We start from the raw sequence: 26,874 nt of genomic DNA, 5'->3' as shown, positions 1-26,874 counted from the left end.
CAATTGTACTTTAATTTTATGCTGCTTCATGTCACAATTTGTAATACTATTTTAATTTGTTTTTTTAAGACTATACTGTGGACCTAAAAAACTTGAAAGTATTCTGGACTAGATATTGGGATCCACGTATTTAATCAAGGATTATATATTTTATTATAATTTTTTATTGTGTTGCTTTATGACTGAAAATTGTTTTTGCTTTTTATTATACTATTAGGTCCCTATTTTTTTGGGCAATACCCACTCTGTAGAGTACTTTTTAAAATTTGTAAGCTCCTGGAGACCTTAACTGTTTGGTGTATTCTTTCTACTGTTTAGAAGATTGGGTGAAATCCTTTCTTCCAGTTTTAGAGCTTATCCACATATTGTTCTTATTCCCTCTTAACTTTCTGTTATTTTCATATTGTTAATACCAATACACAACACTTACTATTAGTTCTCTTATGTCTATCAAAACTTGACTTCCCATTAAAACATTTCCCACATTCAGAGCATGTGAATGGCTTCTCTGCTGTGTGAGTTTTCCTATGTGATATAAGAGTGTAGCGGTGGCTGAAACATTCCCCACATTCAGAACATGAGAAAGGTTTCTCTGCTGTGTGAGTTTTCTGATGTGTTACAAGAGTGTAGCGGTGGCTGAAACATTTCCCACATTCAGAACATGAGAAAGGTTTCTCTCCTGTGTGAATTCTCTTATGTGCAACAAGGGGTGCCTTAACGGCAAAACATTTTCCACATTCGTCACATGAGAATGGTTTCTCTCCTGTATGAATTCTCTGATGTCTTAACATCCCCGATTTATTGTTAAAACGATTTCCACATTCGTCACATGAGAAAGGTTTCTCTCCTGTATGGGTTTTCTGATGCGTATCAAGATTGGATTTCCTTTTAAAACTGTTCCCACATTTGGAACATGTGAAAGGTTTTTCCCCTGTGTGAGTTCTCTGGTGTTGAACAAGAAGTGAGTAATAGCTAAAAAATTTCCCACAATCACGGCATGACAAAGGTTTCCCTTCTGTGTGAGTTTTCTGGTGTACAACAAATTTTGATCTAGTATTAAAACATTTCCCACATTCAGAACATGAAAGCAGTTTAGATCCTGTAGTTATCTGAGGTGTAGATACATCGGATTCTGAAGTAGTTTCTGGTTCTTGTGAGTTGCCGTAATCATTCTGTATTCCCTGTGATTTCTTCTCACTCTTGATTAGCAGATTTCTGTTTCCGTGCTGTTCAAGATCATTTCTGTTCACAGAGCCATCTGGAAGAAGTTTAGTGTATATCATGAAATTAAAAAAAAAACTCAACTGCAGCCAAAAATCCAGATAAAATGCAACATTATGGTTTAGGAGTAATCTTTGGCACACAGAGTTTAAAAAAATTTACTAGCAAAAGCTCATCCTTTCAAATTTTCTCCTATCTTCACCCAGTGTTAATGGACTATGCCAAGCACCACAACCACTTTGGTGATTTAAAAGTGGCAGAGGAGGAGAATCAGGCTGAGTGGTCAAGTTGGCATTAGACCTGGTATAAGTGGTAGGTTAATGCTTGGGTTATAGACCCATGATAGAAAGGGTTACTCTAATCAAATGTTAAAACACTGTTTTTTTTTGTTTGTTTTTTATTAGAGTAACCCTTTCAAAATATGTGAAACATTAGGCTATGTGGCTTGTTTTTTTCTCTCTTACCCTTACAGGATTAGCTTTTATGTGATGGTATGAAAGCACTTTCCAATACCTTGTCACATTGGGGAGTTGTATTCTACGATATGTGGCAATACAAGTAGAATTATTTTTTACTCGTTTTAGAAGGTTGAAAATTGGGGATCACTATATACACATTGATATGGCAGCCATACCAATTATGTCAACTGATTGAACTCTGTGGTGAGACCAATTAGCAATATCCGATCAGAAGGTACCCTGGACAGCACAGCAATCAGCCAATAAGACAGAGCTGAACACCTCTAGCATTCCCCATCTCTTCATATACCGGGCTATTGCTAGATGTTTCACAACAGACAGGCACAGCTAAAGCAGAACGTGGCTCCACCAATCATACATACAGTTGTCACTGTCTCTCTCAGAGAGTGGGAGAGAAGACAGAAGAGACTTTTGAGGAATAAGCAGTAAGCATGAGGTATGCATACATTGGACAGATTTGGATGGCAAAGGAGAAAAAAAACATAACTGCTGAGGGTAAAAATAAGAAGATTTTAAAGCAGGGACACAAGGGTGGGGCCTCCTTGCTCAGTAACCCGAGGGACACTCGTAAGTTACCGCTCCATAAGCTCTCCCTTTCTGTCTCTCCTTTCTCAGCAGGGTTTCTCGAATAACACAGTCGTACATTTGTTAAGGCATTGTTAGAAGTGTTGAGAGCTATTGCTCTCATACATATTGCAAATGCACAAGAGTTAAGGACAATACTGTTCGCAAAGAGCAGGCTGGAATGAAGAGTGCGTAGGGAACACCTATTTGAAGAGTTCATCAACTATCTCTCAGTGTTTCGCCACTCTATTCTAACTGGATTTCTCTGCTTGGCTTTCCACCCCTCATCTTTTGCAAATACAGCATCCCCTTACCTACCTTGATTTACTTCATCTTTTGGTTTTACACAGTGGATTAACTCCCCTATATATGTATCCTGTAATTCTCTTCACCTCATCTTACTCAAGATGTCTTAAACCTCTCTACCACCTCTTTCCCTTACGGAGATAATCACCTTCTAACTCGTGTTCACAATGTGTCCACTGCCGATTATTTTTAATCTAACCACTATCTTTTCCTAGCAGAAACCTCAACTCATTTAATACACAATTCTCTTCTGATTTGTAATTTCACCAATCTCAACCACTCAAGCAAAATCTCTTTAGAACAACATTATTTCTATCCCTGCCTGGATAAGAGAGTGCAAACAAAATCTACTCCATGGAAAGGCAGCATATTCAGTCAAAGCTAACTGTACATCAAAGATTTTAAATGAAGTTGGAGCCATATTGGACTTTATCCACTACAAATCCATGCTACATTCACAGACCTTTGCCTTGATAAACAAGAGTAGTTTACTTCCCTTATTAACACACTCTCATGACCCCAAACACCTTTCCATTATCTTTAACTCTTTACTTTGTCCTAGTGCAATTTTTGGATTACCGACCAGCTTTATTCATTGTGGCAAACAGAACCTCTCCACGGGCTTTTGGAGGGGCCTGCTTGCCAGCCTCCTGCCAAAAGACTATGGGCCAGGTCAGCGACTGTAAAGACCCATATTTTATTGTCCCTGGTTCGGCACTTTCCATAGAACTGAACGCTAGCTCACTGACGGCTGTTCGCATGGACCAAAAACCGCAAATAGACTTCAGGGGGACTTAGCCGTCAATGCCCTGGAACTATTTTCAGCATGAAAACTTTGCGGTTCCCGGGCGGGCCTCCAGTGGCACTTAGCCGCAATTCTATGGAACTGTTTTGGGCATGGGACCATGTGCGCGGTCGGCCCAAACTATGAATTCCAGGAAATTCCTGAACCCGTGAACCGATCTGGGTGATTTTTGGATATGTTGTTCACCCAGATCGGTGCCATCGTTGGATGTGACTTTTGTGGGGTTTCCATGTGTTTTGGGGTACTTTTGGGACTGTGAGGGTTTTGTATGTTTTAAATGTATTTTGGGGGATTTATAAAAATGTGTATTTTTCTGCCTGGAGATAATTGAGTTAGTACAGTCCATGACTGTAACGGATCGACTATCCACAGTCCCAATCTGCGCAACCTGAGCTCGAGGCGCAGTACCGCTCGGTTCTCCTCATTCAACTCTTGCAAGATGAGGTCGATCATCACAGCCAGAGGATCTGGGCCATACCCGGCTAGCCGCCTCTTTACCTCCTCAATGCAAGCGTCATCTTCATAGCGACGCGTCATGTTTGCCTGGTGTCCCAGGATGCTGCTCCTCACACTAGAAAGCCATCCCACTGCTGCCACCACTGTAACGGATCACCTGGCACCCCGACTGGGCACCTCCGTTGCTGGACACTTCCTAGCTGACACCGAGGACCATAAGCACCGCACTGGACACAACAACCACCGCAGACTCCACAACCGTCGTAGCTTAACTGGAGTCTCGCGGTCTTCCTTCCACCCTGGATTAACCTCTGTCCTGTAGGACCGTGTGGGAAAGACCTCTCCTCCAGGAGAGCGTATCAGGAACAGCTCTTAAAAGAGCAAAGTGATTAGAGCTAACGGGAGTATACAAAGGATAGCAATCCCCAGTGTGAATATAGCAGTTTCCTACAATAACGAGACAAGGCATACGTATTGAGGGTTAGGTTTAATGGTACAGCTGCTTCTTTTATACAGTATTTCCTCACAAGGTTACCGCCCACGTGGACCTTGTGGGGCACAGGACATGAAATGCACAATCCAATAAAAACAGAGTTTTTACATTTGAACACTCCCAGTTACTGTACACAAAACCTCCCCTCTGCCTGTGATACAATTAACAAACACAAAGGACTAACGCAATAACCCACAGGCAAAAAACACACATTTTCCACAAAACACCGAAAACACCACATATCCCCACAAATTATACATCCCTGGATAGCCCTGATCTGGGTGAACAACATATCCAAAAATCACCCAGATCAGAACAAGGGTTTAAAGGTTTTCTGGAAGTCTCCTGACCGACCACAAGCATGGCTTTCATGTCCAAAATAGTTCCACAGATTTTGGCTGTGCGGCCGTTCTATTTTCAATGTTAAAAGTGCACTATAGTACAAATAAGGGTGGGGTCAGAAAATAGCAAGGGAGATTGAGGAGGGATGGGAGATTGAGGAGGGATAAAGCAGCCAGTTTAAACTGGTCTGGCAGTGTCCCTGGGACAACGCCCTGCTGGAGAAACAATAGGACAGGAAAAAGGGGGAGGGAAAGAGGCACATTTTCCCATGGAAGTCACTTTTTAACGTCTTTTTGCAGGGCCCATAGTCTTTGGGCAAAAGGATGGCCATTAGTCCTCTCCAAAAAACAGTGGCGAAATTGCTTTCATCACAATGACTCAATTATCTCCCAGGTACAGAGGAGGGATTATCTGATTATGTATGGAAGTGTCCTGGATCCGAGAGCCAATGTGGTTGTGTATTTGTTTATACTGTGGTTTACTCTCACGTCCAGGGGAGAGTGCCCCTTGCATGGGGACTTGCCCAAAAGGCCAGTTGTGGCTACCATTAAACAAGTTCCTGCTTACTCTCAACATAGAGCCTTGTCTCATGTGTGGGGGAAATGGCTGTATCTACCCTGGGGACTGCTATATCACTATACTCCTCTGGGTTAAAATCACTTGCTCTTGTAAGAGCAGCCTTCTACACTCTCTGGAGTAGGAGAGGTCTACCCACTGGAAGCTGGATCCTGGTCTTGGGTCCAGGGTTGGTGGAGGACGGCGAGCTGTAACGCTGGAAGTGGGGACGACGGTGCTGATGGAGTCTGGTGCGGTGAAGGTCACACCACATTCATGAACTGGTTAAAACATTTCTTTGGTGCTTATCCTGTAACCCCCCAATTCCGTTTTTACAGGTATTGTATATAATTAAAAGAAGACCATACCATACCATCTTTGCATGAAGAGAGGGCCTTATATGAATGACACTATCACTTTAAATATATCGAAAGGAGTTTGCATAATACATAACTGACAGATCTTTTAATGCAGGGCTCGACAAATCCCAGGCGCCAGGCTGCCATAACGACTAGAAATTTTGTCCTGGCACCTGAGATTTGTCAGCCTTTTACTTAAAGCAGCAAACAATGGAGCCGGCAAGCCTCCCGCGGGAGCATTGAGGTAGCTGGCTCAGAGAGAGCGCTGTAGCCGCCCGCCCTGGGCTGTAAGGAGGCAGCCGGCTCAGGGAGCGTTGTAGCCGGCCGACCGCCCTGTAAGCATCGAGGTGGTCGGCTGATGCAGCGTGTGAGAATGCAGTGATCTTTCTGCAGCTCCTCTCTGCTACCTCACGCGGTTTAATGGCGCCGGGAGCCGGAATATGACGTCAGGGAGCAGAGAGGAGCTGCAGGCAGATTATTGCTCCCTTGCACGCACGATGAGCGAGCAGCCCCACTGTACCCCAGGGAAAGATCCATTCAGCTCCCCCAAAGGTAGAGATGCTGGGTGGATTAAAATTAAAAGTGTAAATGTGTGAGGAAATGTGTGTGTTTTTGTCTGTCAGTGTGTGTTTGTGTATGTCTCTGTCAGTGTATGCGTGTCGGAGCCCCCTCTGATCACATGATTGGTGTTTTTATTCACATATTTTCCCACGCCGTGCTAGTTTTGCCGTGGCTTGTCCCGCTTCCATAGCCAAGATCATTAATGATTTTAGCTAAGCCAATGCTCCCATAGGAAAGCATTGGGAGGATATTACGCATGTTTTCAATGGGTAACATTCAGCATCTGTCACTAGAGATCTGAGTAGGCAGCAATGTAAACAGTGTTTACATGGAGAAGCCTACAGGAGCCTGTCCAACATTAATCTGTAGCGGTTCTGTTGACTATAGTGTCCCTTAAAAAACACCTGGCTCCTGGGGCATGGCCTGACCGGCAATGGATTAAGCCGCACTCTCCTGCAGCTCCTAGGCCCCAGCTCATAAAAGCCCTTATAATACGCCTCTTGACAGCCAAAATGGGGAAAAGGGTTCCTCACCCCGGACCCTCTCTTGCTGACCCCCCCCCCCCCTCGAGACATTCCGGGCCCATGGACGAGTTCCTGGCCACCCGCAAGCCAGACAAGATGGCGCCAGCCTCGCCAGGATCCGAGAGCATGGCGAGCTCCGCACATGGCCTGACGGGCGGGGAGACTCTCTTACACATCTCAGCGGAATTAGCCTCCATCTCCGCCAACATGTTTAACTGCACAGACAAAGTTGAATTACTGACCGCAATGCGGATGGCCATCAGAGAGAAGATCATGGAGGTACGGAGGGACCTTAATGCACTAGAAACCAGGATGGAGGAGCTGGAAGCAGACAGGCAGCAGACAATACAGAACCAGCAAGCTGCTGAACCCACCACTGCCAGATAGGGCACGGTTTTGCTGGAACTGCGCAGACAGATCGAAGACATAGATAATAGGGGCAGACGGAACAACATCTGAATTAGGGGCCTGCCCGAGGCTACGGGAGTGGCCCTTCCCGAAATACTTACCGGCCTGTTCATGCAACTCCTGGAAGAGTCAGCACCGGAAGAGCCCACAGGGCCCTCAGACCCCCCCCCCCCCCAAGAGAGGACGGGCAACCAAGAGATGTCATATGCTGTTTGCTTTCGTTCTCCCTGAAAGCTGCCCGCCTGATGCAAAATATCCACTTTATGGACTCACAGGTATCGCTCTTCCAAGACCTGTCGATCCTTACATTAGATGCTAGACAGGAGTTGAGACCTCTGACCCGCATGCTGCAAGACAAGCGGATCCCATACAAATGGGGCTTCCCCTTAAGGCAAAAGTCGGCAACTCCTGGCACACCATCAGATGGCCCAATGATGTGCCCAGATTGCTCAGTGCGACAGGCCTACCAGCAGTCGCAGTGCCGAAGTGGATCCTGGAGGGTCCACCACAACCACTTAACAGCCCGGAGAGACCGGCTGGACGCCGACAGGGCCCACCTCAGACAGACACGCAACGAAGGAGAGACAGACCTAATGGCCCAGAAGAATAAACCATGCACGGACACTTGGACAGCCGGTAACGTCCACCCCACACACAACAGACATGTCCGAACCCTAGGGACTCCACGCACCCCACATAAGGGATCTCGCTACAGTTGGGGCCTCAAGACTTTGCACCCCTGATGCTTGCTTTGGCCTTACCTTTCAGGGAGCAGAGGGTTAGAGATAATCTTACACACTGGTCCACAACCTGGGGACATATATAATTTTGGGCGAGATACCCTGATCGGGACAGTGGTGGTTTGGTTGCCAGGAGGGCTTCGGCCACAGACCCAGGGGTAAAGCCTACTCCCCCCCCCACTCCACGTTCGGGTTGTGGCTCCCCGTTCAGACTGCGATTGTGGGATTAAGGCTTCTCCAGTCTGCCTCAGTATCCGAGGCAGACTAGGAGCACTGGATCGCGCTGTCCCTGCAGCTGTGATCGCTCTGACAGCCTGTCTAATCAACCTCCCTGATCTTCCGTGTTCAGTGTGAAGTGCAGGGAGACAGATCATTGTTACTGATCTTCTCAGTGAAAAAAAAAAATATTAGATCCCACCCCCAACTTTTACCCAGTTTCAATAAAAATTAACCCCTTCCCTGCTATTTGATCACTGCCTACAGTGATCAAAATACAGATCACAGTATTATACTGTGATCTGACTTTTTTTTTTATCCCCTGAGGGTATAGGAACTTTTTTGTTGTTGTTGTTGTTAACCTTCAGGGGTTAAATTTATTTAATTAATTTTAAAATGATATATTCAGCTAGCTGGGGTGAGTGGGGTTAATGGGAAATCGGGGAATTTACTGTTAGTTAGGGTTTAACGGTAAAAAAAAGATATTTATACAAATTTTAAAAGCATAAAAAAGTTTTAAGAAAATTAGATAAAGTAAAAAAAAAGTAAAATGATCATTACCACTACACCTCGAACAAACTAGCGAAAAAATTATCCCACGCTAAGTTTCAAAATATGCCGTTTGTATTCTTTAAAAGATGGTATGCGTTTGTGGGGTAGTTTGAATAAGCAACCTGCTAAACCACTACAAAATGGGACATGGACCCAGCATAAAAATTAATTAAAAGATTGAAAAAACTGAATTGCTGCTTCTCAAAAATGCCCCTTCAAATCCACATATACCTGGCAAAGGTACATACGGGGGTATTGCTGTACTCAGATGACATAGCTGAGCAACCTACTGCCTTGGCACATATAACGTTTGCAAAATATACTGTGCAAACTCACTTTGTGTGTCAAAAAGGCAGAAACAAGACTTATTACCACTACACTTAGTACAAGCTAGCGGAAAAATGATCCCACACTAAGGTTCATAATATGCCTTTTGAAATACCTGGGCATGTCTTCTTTAAGAGATAGTATGCCTTTATGATGAGTTGGAATATGTAACCTGCGAAAGTGCTCCAAAATAGAATATGGAACCATCAAAACCATCTATGAAAATTCACACTTAAAAACCTAAACTTGTCTCTTTTACAGCACTTTTAATTCACAAAACAATGTCTAGGTCTTACATTGGGTATATTGTTTTAGTCAAAAGATGTAACTGAGCATAATTTGAGGGATTTTATGACAGTTGTACATATCTGTAACGGATCGCCTGGCACCCCGACTTGGTACCTCCGTTAAAGGATGCTCCTAGTGCTTCCTGAGGACTCCAAGCACTCTGGCAGACACCACAATCACCGAATCCGAGAAACCTTTTAAATTCTCCCAAGCATATGAATGCTGTAGACCATTGAATAGGAACCATACGAATAGGCTTGTACTCCTAGCAGTCAACTGGAACAGCATGCAATAAATCCTTCCCCCCAATAATGAGACGACACATCACTTTGAGGGTAAAACAGGAACTCTGGACTGGCTCATCCAGCCTGGCTTTTATTTCCATCTCACACATACAGGCCACACCCAGGGGGAGGCATAAAATAACCAATCCGAGATATGGTACAACCCACACATCCCCTCCCCTTAGCCTGAGAGATAATCCACTTATTATACAGTTTAAAACATAACTTTTACACAATATCTGTAACTTCAAAACCATACATCACATTCACATAAAAATACATATCCACAATCAATCCATTCAGGGGAACAACATATTAAAAAATGGCATGGATCAGACCAGGGGTTCAAAAGTTAGTAAAGTATCTTTTAAAACCCCTAGCTTTCCAGGGCCTTCTCTGTGCTGGAGAAGTAATTCAATTATCTCCCAGCACAGAGACAGACTCCATTAAGCACATGGGGACACAAAGACAGTAAAACACTTTAAAATACATAAATTCACCTTTTACACATAACACACAGACATTTCACCTATCCCCAGATAGCTGGGATCTGCGCGCACAAAACTACCGAATAGCGCGCAGATCCTATTCACACAGTACAATTGCCATGGAGCTAAAGTCTTTCATTATATGAATAGGCTCCATGGTATAGCTATCTGGGGTATCACATTCCCATAAAGTCTGGTCCATAGTCCAAAGGCAAGAGGCGGGCAATCAGCCCCCTCCAAGGACACGTGGCGAGGTCGGTTTCGCCACAATCCCAAAAAGTCCCAATATGTCCATCGATGATTTTAAAAGGGCCAGTAGCAGCAATATAAAGTACAATATGCCCCAAATAACCCAGGGTCATAGTCAGCAGGTAGGAGGCTAGCAAACAGGCTTCTCCAGGGCCCAGTGGCGAGGTTGGTTTCGCCACAATATCAAATGTAAGAAATACCCAGCAACATGTATGTAAACAAAGTGATATTTTCTTTTCCTTACCACCAACATTGACATAAATTGGTGAAAAAATGGTGACAAGTTAAGGCACAATATACACCATAAGATAGCCTGGAGTTTTTGCTTTCCCAAATGGAAGCCCTTTGTGGGGTTTTTTGAACAGTCAAACTGCTACAATGCTCCAAAATGAAACATAGGCCCATCAAATCCATCTACGAAAATTCTAACTATAGAAACTGAAATAGCCTTGTCTCTTATATGGCATTGAAGCTTCACAGAATAGTGCCGAAGGCATACAATGGTAGTATCGTTATACTCAGCAGATGTAGCTGAACACAATAGAGTTCTGTGCAGGAATTTCAGATTTACGAAATACACATTACACAAACCTTGGTATATGTGTATATGCCAAAAAAGAGGAAAAACTATTTTACTCCAATATTCAGCAGAGATTGGCGATGAAATGGCTACGTAAAAAGTGTCTAATTTATATAAATATGTATTTTGTGTGGCAATTTAGTTTTTTGTGATGGCTACTAAACCTACAACACAAACATACCAACTTCTAAAATTGTTTCACATCGAAGTTTTTTTTTTACTCCTTGTATTTTGTGACCTGTAACTTTCAAAATAATCTGAAATCCTATACATATGATGTACTCTATAAATCAAGACACATGAATGAATTTCATTTGAATTACTTTTCCTAAGCTGGACCTCATATGCAGGGGCGTATTAGCCGCGAGGCAAACAAGGCATTTGCCTTGGGCGGCATTTTCCAGGGGGCGGCAAAAAAAGCGCCCCCAAACGCCCAGGGCAAATGCCTTGTGGCTAACTGACATGCCGTCTGGGCGGTCTGCTGGACGGCCGGCGAGGGAGCACTTCCTCTGAGCTGTCTGCTCAGCTCCCTCGCGCGCCGCACAGTGAGGCTGGGAGCCGGAATATGACGTCATATTCCGGCTCCGCCTCCCAGCCTCACTGTGCGGCGCGCAAGGGGGCTGAGCAGACAGCTCAGAGGAAGTGCTCCCTCGCCGGCCGGCCGCCCGCCCGCCAGCACTGCCCAGCAACCACTGGACCACCAGGGAGAAATTGGACCCCCCCCCCCAGCATTCCCAAAGGTAAGGAGGGGGTAAATTTTTTTTAAAAAAGTGTTAAATATGTGAGTGAGTGAGTATGTGTGTATGTCTGTTAGTGTGTGTGAATGTCTGTTAGTGTGTGAGTGAATGTCTGTTAGTGTGTGTGTGTGTGTGAATGTCTGTTAGTGTGTGTGTGTGTGTGTGTGTGTGTGAATGTCTGTTAGTGTGTGTGTGTGTGTGTGAATGTCTGTTAGTGTGTGTGTGTGTGTGTGTCTGTCTGTCTGTGTGTGTGTGTCTGTCTGTTAGTGTGAATGTCTGTTAGTGTGTCTGTCTGTTAGTGTGAATGTCTGTTAGTGTGAATGTCTGTTAGTGTGTCTGTCTGTTAGTGTGTCTGTTAGTGTGTCTGTCTGTTAGTGTGTCTGTCTGTTAGTGTGTCTGTCTGTTAGTGTGTCTGTCTGTTAGTGTGTCTGTCTGTTAGTGTGTCTGTCTGTTAGTGTGTCTGTCTGTTAGTGTGTCTGTCTGTTAGTGTGTCTGTCTGTTAGTGTGTCTGTCTGTTAGTGTGTCTGTCTGTTAGTGTGTCTGTCTGTTAGTGTGTCTGTCTGTTAGTGTGTCTGTCTGTTAGTGTGTCTGTCTGTTAGTGTGTCTGTCTGTTAGTGTGTCTGTCTGTTAGTGTGTCTGTCTGTTAGTGTGTCTGTCTGTTAGTGTGTCTGTGTCTGTCTGTTAGTGTGTCTGTCTGTTAGTGTGAATGTCTGTTAGTGTGTCTGTCTGTTAGTGTGTCTGTCTGTTAGTGTGTCTGTCTGTTAGTGTGTCTGTCTGTTAGTGTGTCTGTCTGTTAGTGTGTCTGTGTATGTCTGTTAGTGTGTGTGTGTGTGTGTATGTCTGTTAGTGTGTGTCTGTTAGTGTGTTAGTGTGTGTGTATGTATGTCTGTTAGTGTGTGTCTGTTAGTGCGTGTGTGTGTGTCTGTTAGTGTGAGTGTGTGTATCTGCTAGTGAGTGTGTGTCTGTTAGTGAGTGTGAGTGTGTCTGTAAGTGTGTGTGTGTTTCTGTTAGCTAGTGTATGCGTATCTGTAAGTGAATGTGTGTGTGTGTATTTAGAAGGCGGGGCGGCGAAAGGGTGGGGTTGGTGCGGGCGGGGGGAAGGGTTGGATGGGGGTGGTGCGGGCGGGAGGGGGGCGCCTGAGTTTTGGCCTGCCTAGGGCAGCACAAAACCAGGATACACCACTGCTCATATGCACACGTTCATAAACATTTGTTTGTTTCTCCCCCCCCCCCCCCCCCATTATTTACTTTGGCCCCGGCATCACTAAACGGCAAGCAAGGGAGCAGAGCAGGGAGATCACTGCTCCCCTGTTGCCCGCCTACAGAACGCGCAGCCGTCTGCCCCTCTCCACTGCCCCCAAGCCGGCCGCTCAACTCCACTGTTCCCCAGCCAGCCGCGCACTGGACCCCAGGTAAAACAGATCCACTCCAGCTCTCCAAACAGCAGGGAGGCTGTGTGGAATAGAATTGCTTGAAAACATATGATAATGTATTTGTGTGTATGCGTGTCTGTGAGTGTGTCTGTCTGTCAGTGTATTTGTGTGTCTGTCAGTGTGTGTGTGTGTGTGTGTGTATGCCATTTGTCTCAGTGTACGTGTGTGTGCTTAGGTGATCAGCGCCCCCCCCACCCCCCAAGTGGGAATGGTGTTCTATGACTGAGATAATTACGCTTGATAATCTCTGCCAATCCAATGCCATAACTGCCAAACGATCTGCCAATCAGAATCTCTTCAATGAATCAATGCATCTCTACGGGGAACGTTCAGCTCCATGGAGGCGCTGAATGTAGGTGCTGCATATTGTGCAGCACTGACATAGGAAGCACTTTAGTGGCTGTCTGAGTGACTACAGGCTTTAGACACAAGAACCACTTCATTAAGCTGTAGTGGCCCTGGTGACTAGTGGCCCTGGTGACTAGTGGCCCTGGTGACTAGTGGCCCTGGTGACTAGTGGCCCTGGTGACTAGCATCTCTTTAAGAATTGTTTTTTGTTGTGGAAAATAAAGCTTTCTAAGTTTAAAAAACTAGCTCCTAACTTTAGCTGTCTCCGAGATTTAATGCAAATGTATCAATCCCCGTGTTAATAAATACCTAACAGGACTTACCCATCTTCTAAAACTCAATCTTTACACACGGGAGCTACTTTTCTTTCTTTCTTTGAAAATAACCCTCCCATAGTCTTCTCCAAATCTTGTCATTTTCATCTTCCAAATATTGCTTTAAACACCGTCTAATGTAAGACGAATGTTACGGCAATTTTTCCCCACCTTAAAATCCCGTAATCACTCCTTAACGGGTCTTTCCAAAGCGCACATTGATTCACTATAATCTGCAGCCAACGCTACAGCAAGTCTTACCTTCCTTTCCTCACCACTCGCCCCTTTGCCATCACTTACATTGTCTTCCTGTGCCCTTCACCATCCAATTCAGGCTTATCAAACTAACTTGCAAAACTCTCAACGACGCTACCCATCTCTACAATTCCTCTTAAACTCAAAAGACACCTCTTTTTGGACACTCCTCTAGAAGCGACCTTCATTTGTCCTCTTTTCACATCTAAATTGTTAATAATCAACAAGATATGGAATTCTCAATTGATATGGAACAATCTCAAGAGAAACCCATTGATATGGAATACCCTGCTGGTCTCTGTTCGTTAAAACACACCAGTCTAAGTAAGCTCATCCTCTTCCCACCTAATTTGTGTTATCACGCTAGTCTTCACGTCTTCCCTCATAATACTAACAACACCGTCTCACATAATCATTACAATATATGAAACCAGGAAAGGTACATTTAACTTTCAACAGTTTTTACTAACTTCCCAGGGACTAGATGTTATTACACAATTTAATAGTATTCATTTTATTGACTATGCCAAACGACAGCAGGCATCATCACACCTTGAGTTCTCTCTCTTGGAATTCCACAGCCTTTTCACTCTTTTTAAAGGCACACTTATTTTTCGTTGTCCGTTTTATATCCTCTTTGCTAACCTGTAAAACACTGCGGAATATGCTGGGACCATATAAAAAATACTATTATTATTATTAAAGGGACACTATAGTCACCTTAACAATTTTAGCTTAATGAAGCAGTTTTGGTGTATAGAACATGCCCCTGCAGCCTCACTGCTCAATCCTCTGCCATTTAGGAGTTAAATCCCTGTGTTTATGAACCCTAGTCACACCTCCCTGCATGTGACTTGCACAGCCTTCCATAAACACTTCCTGTAAAGAGAGCCCTATTTAGGCTTTCTTTATTGCAAGTTCTGTTTAATTAAGATTTTCTTATCCCCTGCTACGTTAATAGCTTGCTAGACCCTGCAAGAGCCTCCTGTATGTGATTAAAGTTCTATTTAGAGATGGGGCGGCGCTTGACTTCCGGTGTAGATGGCGGTGTCCTGCTAGAGCTCCGCACAGCCTGGTCCTACAAAAGCAAATATTAGCAGCAATTTGCAGCCAAAGCCACTCAAAAAACTCACCCCTAAACCTGCCATCGACGGTGTACCCGGCAATATGGGCGGCGGACGTAAATCCAAGCAGGGGTCGGCAGTGGCCCCGATATTCAAAACCCGCAGGCCGGAGGAGGAACAAAAGGCCGGAGATCCAAAGGAGTATGACTCCGACTCGACGGCAAGCGATATTAGCCACCACCAAAACACTAACCCTATCACAAGAGAAGACCTCCGTGGACTACTGCACGATATCAAGGCTAATATGGCCGCAGAATTCTCTAAGCACCTGGCGCCCATAAGAGCAGGCCTCACCGACCTCGTGCAACGAACAAGCTCACTAGAAGATAAAATGGCCGCCACCACCACCAGGGCAGATACGCAAGATCAGGCCATAAAAGAACTAAGGGAACAAATGAAGCAACTCGAGGATGCCCAGGAAGACCTCAATAATAGGTCACGCCGAAATAATATAAGAATTAGAGGCATACCCGAAACCATCGACATGGAATCCCTCGCATCTACCATCAGGGAAACATTTTGCAGCCTGCTCCCAGAGGCACCTCCGGCCGAGCTCCTTCTGGATCGTGCCCACAGAGCCCTGCGAGCCCCTACACCAGGCATGGCCCGACCGCGGGATGTGATAGTCAGGCTTCACTACTTCCACATAAAAGAGGCCATAATGAGAGCGGCCAGAGACAACCCCCTCCAAATTGAAGGCCACCCGGTGATGTTTTTCCAGGATCTGGCCCCCAGTACTCTGCGGAAACGAAGAGAATTAAAACCACTCACCCTGGAACTAACGCGACGACTAATCCGGTACGCCTGGGGGCATCCCTTTAAACTCACGGTACGCCGGAATAACCACACGTACACCCTGCACGACATCGCAGATGCGGCCAACTTCGCGGAACGACTGGGCCTCCCTCACCCTGAGACCAACCATGGAGAGGGATCCGACCTAGCCCAGACACCATCCACCCGAAGGGAAAGAGATACTCACCACCAACGCCGGCTACCTCCTGATAACCTGAACCCCAGCGCTCAGAACTGAACACCGCAGACTGACATGAAGACCCCGCTCAACACATTGCCACAGACTATGTTTGCTCCCACACCCAGAGACTCCAACGCTTGACATGCTGAAGTTCACCCAGAGACGACATACCGACAGCCTCAGACGCCACCGCCATCAGCAAGACAAACGGACGATGATCCCTCATTACGGACACTTAAGTATTCCTTGCATATGCATGACATGACAATAATCAACTGTATACCCATAGCTGAGACATATACACGCTCCCACCCACCTGCGCACTCACAACACCCCCAACCATATGGGCCTGTCCCAACCAGCATCCAATCTTAAGGAGTAGCCATAACTGTAACATACATGGGTTTAAAGGGGACACGAAACACCTAAGCAATATGGTACACATACCCTGACCCAGGTATCACCGCACCTGAGAGACCAACATCTCAACATTAACGCAATAAGAACAGAATGTGCTTATATACTCCACTGTATAATTGAATATATCCCCCAGGCTAAATTAGCTGCAGGCAACCTTATAAGGACAGGGCCTAGAATCACTATCCGCCTTATCACTGCTAAAATGTACATACGGTACCAATCTATACGCTTATATGCCAATTCATAAGGTATGTGGTAATTGAGGTCGCCATGGGCGGTATATTCTGCACAATGCGCCAACCGCTACCACCTTTTCTGTCTTAATTAGCATGAAAGAGGCACGCTGCCTATAGGAAGCTATCCAGGGCGGACAGCATAGATATAGTAATAAGACAAACGAAACATGCAGCATGACTCCCAGCCACTTACTAATAATCCCTGATATGCACATCCTCACACACAAAAAAAAAAGAAAAAGAAAAAAAGACAAACAAACACCACAGTCCTACTATAAATCGAGTAAACTAGAAAAATTTAGATCAAATGACCATGATATCAGGATACACACTACCTCTAGAATGAACAAAGTGCAATGGACGCACCACAACATCCACATAACAGCACCTGAGTAAAGCTACCATACATAGATTCCGCTATGGAAAAGACGATACTCAGGGACACCAGAGAACCGATCTAATCACAACAGAAACATAGATATTTAGCCATACCGATGCAACCAGGACAGACCAAGTGGCCTAATACCATGCACGCAAGAGATACCATAGATTATATAGTATTTGGATAGCTAGCAGTCTATAGCATAAATGCAGCTCAGTCCCTGCTCCTCCGCAACATGTAAACCACTAAACCTACTTCACCTAATGGGAGAACATACAGAGGTAACACAACTAAAACAAGATGGGAATGAGGTGAAATTACAATACTGATAGGAATGGGTATGTTATAAGAATGCGAAGAGAATGTACTAGCACTTGTATAACCATAACTGTATTAATATAAAGCGATGATGTTCAAATGTTTATTACTTTATCTTGCTCAGGAACGTTACTGTATAACCAGTGGCCCCCTACCATGGCACCCTACACACCAGTGATGACTGCAACAATAGAGGACGACCACACTGAAACGCATCGCCCTATGGGAAAGACCCACATCCCTCAAATGACGACTGACTCTGGGTACAGTACGCAAACCCACCACTCGCTCCTTGGCGACACACACACGCGGCCTCTCCCCACCCCCCCGGCTGCCCCGCCCTATGGGGGGGCGGCTGGGGGGAGGGGGGCGATGCCGCGGACACCGACTTGTGGCACACACAACTACGTGCTAATAAGATAATTGCAATGACTTGACCAAAGGACCAGACCGCGACTCTGGCTACCCGCCACCGTAGACCATCACTCTATCCACTACCACCTCTGACCCTTAAGGAGCCGTCAGGCGACCCACCCCACCACCTATTGGCAATAGATAGGCCCCCTAGGGCCCTCATAGAGAGAACCCCACCTTTAGTTTACTTTTACCCCCACCCCACCCACCCCTCGCCTCTATCCCTCAACCTCCCTCTTCGCCCTATACCCAAGGCACGGGACCCCGGCCCACCCCTGGGCGCGACCACCGCCCCGGCCACTGACCACAGATACTCTACACGCCCAGGCGAATAGTAGAACCATATTGGACATATAACCGCCATAATGCCCCTCCTACTGAAATGTGTCTCCATCAATGCCAGGGGTCTTAACGCACCCACTAAAAGACATGGCCTCCTACGATGGGCCCACAGACAACACATAGATATATTACTCCTACAGGAAACGCACTTCACAACCAAAAGGTCATTCCCCCTTACCAATCGATACTATAATCGGAGTTACATGGCCCACTCCCCAACCACAAAAACAAAAGGCGTAGCGATACTACTTAAAACCACTTGCCCCCTGACAGACGTCAGGTGCACCGCAGACCCACAAGGCCGATATGTCACGATAGAAGGTAAACTAGGCGCAACCCCCTACGTCGTAAGCTCGGTATATGCCCCTTCTGTGCCAGATAGCACGTTCTGGAACCACTACGCATCACACATACAAGCCTACGCAGGCAAGAGAATGATAATAGGTGGAGACTGCAACGCCACGCATATCCCGGCCATAGACAGGTCGACCCGCGGGGTGCCTACATCTCAACCATCAAGAAATGACGCATACTTTGCACAATTCCTAGCCACACAAACACTAGTAGATATATGGAGAGCACAACATCCATCCGACCGCGACTATACCTTCTACTCGAATCCACACAAAACATATTCACGCATAGATCATTTCCTTATCTCTCCGAACCTGACAACCCAGATAACCCACACATCCATAGGTAATATCTCGTGGTCGGACCATGCAGATATAACTATCACCATCCGCATACCAGACCTGAAAAGGCCATGGACTTGGAGGTTAAACCCGTTACTTCTCCATGATACCCAAGTAAGACTCTCACTCGCTCAATCCATAAAAGAATACTTCGACACCAACGCAACCTCGGTAACCTCCCCAATAACATTATGGGCTGCACACAAGCCAGTGATCAGGGGAACCCTAATTAGCATTGCCTCTGCGCATAAAAAGAGAAAAATGCAACAGATAACGGACACACTAACTGAATTACGAAGATTAGAAATGAACCACAAACACAACCCACACCCACAAACTTTGCGCGATCTAACCGCCACTAGAGACCTCCTCAAACAACTCACCCTTACAGACACGACTAAAGCAATGATGTGGCTTAAACAGAAATACTACGAAAAGGGCAATAAAGCCGACACCATGCTAGCCCGACGACTCAAAAAACGCATAGAAGCCAAGAAAATATCCTCTATACGCACAAAAATGGGCACACTTACCGATCTGCCTGACCAGATAGGCGACACATTCCAACAATACTTCAAATCACTATATAACCACTCCCCACACCTTAACCAAGAGACAGCAACATACCAAGAAATACTAGATAAATACCTACAGCGCATAAAACTACCCACCCTGCCCCAAAATGCTAAACATGCCATAGGGGCTGAAGCGACGGTGGAAGAGATGGCAGCGGCATTGGGGGCCTGCAAACCTAACAAAAGCCCTGGCCCTGATGGATATACCGCCCTCTACTATAAAGAATTTAGCCCATTGCTCCTCAAACACCTCTGCGCAGTATTTAACGCTACCCTGAAGGGAGACCATCTCCCACCGGACATGACGACAGCGAAAATATGCTTGCTCCCCAAACCCAACAAAGACCTCACAGAGCCGGATCACTATAGACCTATTTCTCTACTTAACGTAGATCTCAAAATCATGAGCAAGATGATGGCCACAAGACTTAATCCATACCTAGACAAACTAATACACCCAGATCAGGTGGGCTTTATACCCAACAGGCAAGCGTTAGATAACACACGAAGAAACATTGACCTCATCTGGCTAGCCAAACACCGCAAAATCCCCACCGCAGTGATCTCCTTGGATGCCGAGAAGGCATTTGACCGCCTACTATGGCCCTTCCTCTATCGCACATTAGAACACATGAATTTCCCGAACCCCTTTCTAGCATTCCTACGGGCAACATACCACTCCCCACAGGGAGCCCTTCTGCTCCCTAACATTTCCCCACCTAGATTCCCGATCCTAAACGGCACGAGACAAGGCTGTCCTCTCTCACCCCTCATGTTCGCGTTGTCACTAGAACCTCTCCTCCACGCTATCCGCACCAATCCTAGCATAGAGGGAATAACCATCAGGGGCGAAACGTATACGGTATCCGCCTACGCAGATGATATACTCCTCACACTCACTAACCCGGAACACTCCATAGACTCCTTATTGGACACCATAAATGAATACGCTGAAGTGGCAGGGTACAAACTAAACATCGCAAAATCGGAAATACTACCCATACAAATCTCGGAAACACAACTAACCGACCTCAAACACAAACACCCATTCCGAATAAGCCCTGCAGTCATAACATACCTAGGAATTCAGCTCCCAGCTGACCTACACACCCTATACGAAAACAACTATACACCACTATTACGCCAAGCACATGCCGATCTCCAAAAATGGGAGACCCTGGGAATATCATGGCTTGGTCGAGTTACTTCCGTAAAAATGAACCTACTTCCCAGGCTACTATATCTTTTCCAAACACTACCCATACCTCTCCACACAACAGACTTCAAAACGCTACAAAAGGCGGTCGACAAATTCATCTGGAACGGCCGCAAACCCCGGGTCCGCAGAACCACCCTCTATATCCCAAAAAAGCAAGGAGGTCTAGGACTACCTAACTTCTCATTCTATCATGCAGCTGCTCAACTGGCCCAAATCCAACATTGGCACGCACCCCCGCAAACCAAAAGATGGGTAGATATCGAACATACCATATTTGGAAGAGACCTTCCATCCTTCTACATGTGGGTCCCTAGACCCCATCGACCCCTGCCCCCCCCAACTGCCCCAGCCATTACCCACTCTCTAGACCTATGGGATAAATTACAGAATAAATTCGACCTATCCTCATTCCTTTCTCCCATGACCCCGATATGGAGAAACAAGCTATTCCCACCAGGGCTCACTCCAACTCAATTTGCCAGTTTCGATCAAAGGGACATAGACAGACTCCAACACCTATATCTAAATAACAAGGTGATTCAATACACGGAAATCAAAGACGCCGACACACTGACGACGTTCGATCACTTTAGGTACATCCAATTACGAAGCTTCGCCTCAAACCCGATAATCCAACAAGCAGGCACAGCAACTCTCTCCCGATTCGAAAAGGAGTGCATGAAATGCCCGACCAGACAAGGACAAATATCCGACCTATACACGACTTTGGCAACCCATCCCACCCAGGTCACCCTCCCATACATCGCGGCGTGGGAGAGGGACCTGGGACCTCCAGGAGACAACACAGACTGGGCAGATATCTGGGACGCTACGGCGACCATTTCCATCTGTGTAACACATACAGAACAAGCATATAAGATGCTATTCCGATGGTACCTCACACCCAAACGGCTAGCAATCATACACAAAACACCCGACACATGCTGGAAACAATGCGGCGAACAAGGGACGTTTCTCCACTGTTGGTGGACTTGCCCCAAGATCAAACCTCTATGGACAAAGGTCACAAACCTACTGACTAAAATACTGCACAAACCATACCCACTAGACCAATGGGCGTTACTATTATCAAAACCACTGGAAGAACTCACAAGAGCAGAAAACAAACTTAGCGCCCGCATAGCTCTTGCAGCTAGAAGAGCAATAGCGGAACTGTGGTCGACCCCCCGAATCCCATCCCCGACAACTATCACAAAAAAAATATTAGATCACATACAAATGGACAAACTCACGTCCTTGATCCACGACACACCTAAACGCTACCACAAAATTTGGGACCCTTGGATCGAGGGAGACACATCCCTACCTTGGTAACTATAATATATGAAACAAAAGACCCGAAACAATAGGAACCCCCCACTGCGCAAGAACAGGGAGTAACCCTATAACCAAAAGAACACCCAGAGCATATCAGCCACCTGACCCCTCCGGACCGGGGCCCCGTGCCTTACCGTACCCCATATAACAGCAGAAAGAGACCCCCATGAGAATGAACTACCTTGAGACCAACCCTCCACTCATGACCCCATCGACTTACCTTTGTACGATAAACGTATTCCCCGACAAATCCACCTCACATGATACGCAAACTCGGACACACCTAGACATAAGCTATGATCACCGAATCTGCCACAGACAAATATACCGACCATGACTACATAAGAACACATATCTATACGGGGAAACAAACCGAACGGTAAAACAGGTCAGATTAGGGACCCGACATCCCCCTTCAACCCTATACAACCCCTCACCTGTTCTACCACCTATACCTTTCAAGGTACACAACCCGACACACATATCAAATAGCGGAAAATATTGAACTAGAACGTGAACAAACTAGATAGGGCACCCGTACCCCCTCCCTCTGCTACTTTTGTACCCCCCCCCCACCCCCTTAGATTCAGAACAATATTAAAGGTTACACACAAAGTACTGGTACCCGGATACACAGCAATTAATGTAACCAAAGACGAATTGTACCTAACATGCTTTTACAGTATGACTGTTAATGCCAACAATGTTACGCTTGGCACTGTTTGAACCACCTACCCTGTTGCCTCATCCTCCCCTGTACCCTCTACCAAATACAATGAAAATAACCTCTCTTAAAAATAACGATGTTAAAAAACTAAAAATAAGCAAACAGGGTACCCGTACCCCCTCCCCTTTCTATTTTTGTACCCCTCCCTAACCCTTAGACTCAGCACAGCAACAAATGTTGCATAGATAGCACAAACGTACCAGCATACGTATGATATTGCAACCAATGAAAGACCTTACCTTGCAAGTATATTATGTATGATTGTCATCACAATGGTAAATAAGCTTTTTGACCTCTGTAACAATAATTTTATTCCCTTGTTCTTTTCTGTACCCCCACCCCAATGACACTGAAAACATTATAAAATATGACAAAAATAAAGAATTAAAAAAAAAAAAAAGTTCTATTTAGAGATTGAGATACAATTATTTAAGGTCAATTACATCTGTTTGAAAGTGAAACCAGTTTTTTTTTCATGCAGTTTCTGTCAATCATAGCCAGGGGAGGTGTGGCTAGGGCTGCATAAACAGAAACACAGTGATTTAACTCCTAAATGACAGTGAATTGAGCAGTGAAATTGCAGGGGAATGATCTATACACTAAAACTGCTTTATTTAGCTAAAGTAATTTAGGTGACTATGGTGTTCCTTTAACATGGAAAAAAAAAGCTCAGGGAAAAAAAGGCCTCAGTATCTGTCCTTTGCAAAATGTGTTTCTAAACAGGAAAATATCACCAATTATGCTGGTATCTCCATATTCAGTTACTCAGTTGATTTCCAGATTAACTTAATGGTGACTCAACTCGCAGAAACTTACAGCTACCGAAAGAAGAATGAACTCCCTAGACTCTTGCGGTCTAGCAGCTCTAAAATATTTAGAAACCTGGGATGGCATTCATAGGATTCCCTGTCTATATATCCTGCTGAACTGGAAACATACATATTGGCTTCATTACTGCGTATCATCACACTGGTTTAATTGCCAATTGGTTTTGTGTTGATTACTAACCTAAGCCAGAATACATTGGACTTTGTCCATGATCCGTCATATATGGCTCTTCTCCTCGCTCAAGTGCTGCTATTATTGGAGGCATCACATCGATATCACCTGTATGGGTTCAATGAGAGAGATTTGAAATAATTAGATTTCATCTTTCCCCAAAAATAAAATATAAAAACATATCCGAAGAAATGACTGAAATTCCAGCTATAAATGTTCTGATGTAACAGTTTTCCTATGGGTCAAGGAAGACTTCTTACCGAGAGACCAGATGGTTTGGTAATTATCTATCATCACATCTATGTAAAGCATCTTTTCTTCTTCTTTTAACATGTTCCACTCCTCCTCGGAGAAGTAAACGGCCACGTCTTCAAAGTCACATGGATTCTAAATAACAAATTTTATACAATGTAACTGCAAGATGATTTATTGTCTAAAAATAAACTTTATCTATTAAAATCGTATCTCATCATGCCCTTCAACACTTTTCTTTCGATCTCTTTCCAATATTTTAGAGGTAAAACAAGAACAACCGCAGGTTAATGTAGTAGTTCTGGAGAGTATAATCATTATATGCAGGCATTTTCATGCAAACATTGCCTTTTCAGAGTAAAGGCAGTGTTTACGTTGCCCCCTAGGGACACCTCCAGTGGCCACTCCTCAGATGGCCACTGGAGGTGCTATCTGCGGCAGTGCTGCACAGGGTGCTGATTGGCCAAGTCGGCGTTGAGCTTGCCCCGTCCCACCTCCTTGCCGAATTCAATGTTTCCCTATGGGGAAAGCTTTGGATCGGCTAAAAATCATAAATTCTGATGATGTCAGCAAGGAGGCGGATCGGGAGCGGAACTGGAAATTAGGTAAGTTTTAACACTATAGGGTCAAGAATATGTTTGTGGTCCTCACCCTATAGTGTTCCTTTAAGATTCCTTCCCATCAATGGGGAAGAAGAGAGGAGATAAAATAAGTTCTCCCATACCTGTTCGTTCAGCTCGTAGTCCATCTCTGTGATGTGATCTAGGAACCTCTCAATCACTTCCACCTGCTTCTAATGTATTATCTGAGAGTCCACCTTCTTCTAATGTATAATCCGAGAGTCCACCTTCTTCTAATGTATTATCCGAGAGTCCACCTTCTTCTAATGTATTATCCGAGAGTCCACCTTCTTCTAATGTATTATCCGAGAGTCCACCTTCTTCTAATGTATTATCCGAGAGTCCACCTTCTTCTAATGTATTATCCGAGAGTCCACCTTCTTCTAATGTATTATCCGAGAGTCCACCTTCTTCTAATGTATTATCCGAGAGTCCACCTTCTTCTAATGTATTATCTGAGAATCCACCTTTCTCAAAACACTGGATCCTGTTCTTTTAAAGCCCACTCTGCAGTAAAAAGGGACAGATAGTGACAATACAACAGTTCAGTATTCTTTACCATAAAGTGAACAAGGAGTGAAGGTAAACTCTTTTCTATTTTAATTCACACTTAAATTTTTAGACCATTTATTTGTCTGGCAATTGAAGATTATACTAGCTTTAGTGTACTAATAATCTTAATTTTAGTAATTACAGGAGGCAAATAGTTTTCATAATCTCGCTTTACTAGCTCCACAGCAGCAAAGAAACATAAAAAAAAAGAACCAATCACAAGAGAGTATGATGTACATGAGGCATAGTGACCTAATCAATTCCGCTTTCAGAAAGCGACAAGCAGAAGCAAACATATAATAAACAATAACAATAACTCCTAAATCCAACATCTGAAGGAGCAAACTTCCCGTGAAGTCCACACAAACAACCAAAATGTCTTCAGGGACGAATCAAACTGAAAAGAGAATGTGTGACAGGTTTAGACACATGGAAATCCAAGTAACACACAGTATACATTGTTCCATTGTAGTAACGTGTAAACTACAATCTGATAACTGAACAACAATCATATAAAACTCTGATGACAATTTTACAACATGACTGGATGCTTCATATTTTGCAATTTTAACACTGAGAAAGGAATAGAAAACTAATGAAGAATCCAAATAGTGCAACAAAAGACATAGACCATCGGGAAATAAGGAAAAACATCCACGCCGAACACCCGAATATTCAGTACATGACGGAAAACACCAGACCAAGCATAAAAGTCCATCAGTAGATGCCCAGTTCCGTAGACAAACAGAGAACGATCTCCACATCCCATAACCCTGAGGTGGATGTTACTGGGTAGTTGGTACACAAACGGATCCTTGCCCATCGGGAGTCCCCAGACAGGTCAAGGGTCGTTGAAGTGTCCGAACTCACCACATAATGGTTCGAAGTTCCTTTCCAAACACCAACCAGACTGGGAATGCCCAGATGGAGAGGCAGCATTGCCACCCAAGAGGCCCAAGAGTCTCCTAAGAGTCTCCTAAGAGGTCCCTAGCAGCCTGCGATAATCCGCTGATCTGCCAAGAACCCCAGAAAGAGCTCAGGCCACCAGGGTCAGCTTACCCTCCAGGAATAGAAGACCCCTTCCCCTTCGGGTCCGTGAGTCGGGTATGAATGTAGGAAGAAGAGATTCTCACCAGCTAGTTCCCGAAGGTTCGGCAAACAAGGTTGACTCAGTCACAGCGGGATGGCTGAGGCAGTTTTACTCGCCAAACACAGAGGTGATGGAGAATCCCCGTAATCATTGCGAAGGAGGGAATAGCATGCACCCCCCCCCCCCCCACCCAGAGGCCCAGCTGGCAGGAATGCGACCGCCATTCTGCACTCCGGATCCGGCAGCCAATTGAAGAACACTGAATTCTGGCAGTCCCTCTGAAGGTTGGAGAACCAATCTGTGTTGAAATGTGTCTCCCCCGAGAGTCGGTCCGCCATCGGGTACATCCTGCGTGGAAGGCAGAAATCGAAGATGCCTTTCATGATGTCTGATAGGAGATTGAAGCTGGCTCTGTCCAGGAGAATGATATACCTGACTGTCGACACTCTGTCCATCCTAAGTAGAATGCAACAAATGGAGAGCTCCTTTCCAGTCTGCGGATAGTGAAGGACCCCACTAAGAATTCCAGGTATTGAATGTGAAGGGAGAATTCCTGAGTTGTGCACACGCTTTCCGTGGGTGCGCTCTCGCAGGTTGTCACCGCAGCCCCACAAGCTGGTATCAGACTCCAGAGCGAAGTCCGGTTGGTCGTAGGGGCTCACCTGAGGAAACCTTACCAGGAAGCGCTGCATGTCCCGGTAACAAAGTGGG

At 45.2% G+C, this 26,874-nt stretch overlaps 1 protein-coding gene across 3 annotated transcripts in view; it reads right to left on the bottom strand.

Moving 5' to 3' along the window:
• Positions 1-264: 264 nt before the first annotated feature.
• Positions 265-26,874, bottom strand: part of LOC134575274 (gastrula zinc finger protein XlCGF17.1-like) — a 52,411-nt gene continuing 25,801 nt past the window's right edge. For 2 of the 3 annotated variants that reach the window (XM_063434538.1, XM_063434537.1), the window contains exons 2-5: positions 24,626-25,028; positions 23,910-24,036; positions 23,659-23,757; positions 265-1,258 (exon numbers count right to left, since the gene is read on the bottom strand). In XM_063434538.1, the coding sequence (XP_063290608.1) occupies positions 399-1,258; positions 23,659-23,757; positions 23,910-24,036; positions 24,626-24,649 (1,110 nt within the window). In that variant the 5' untranslated portion in view covers positions 24,650-25,028 and the 3' untranslated portion in view covers positions 265-398. The remainder of the gene's footprint in view (positions 1,259-23,658; positions 23,758-23,909; positions 24,037-24,625; positions 25,029-26,874) is intronic. The other variant, XM_063434539.1, reaches the window with a different exon arrangement.

Source organism: Pelobates fuscus, chromosome 10 (genome assembly GCF_036172605.1).
Source record: "Pelobates fuscus isolate aPelFus1 chromosome 10, aPelFus1.pri, whole genome shotgun sequence".
In the NCBI taxonomy this organism is placed as follows: Eukaryota; Metazoa; Chordata; class Amphibia; order Anura; family Pelobatidae; genus Pelobates; species Pelobates fuscus.
This window is presented reverse-complemented; position numbering and strand designations above follow the sequence as displayed.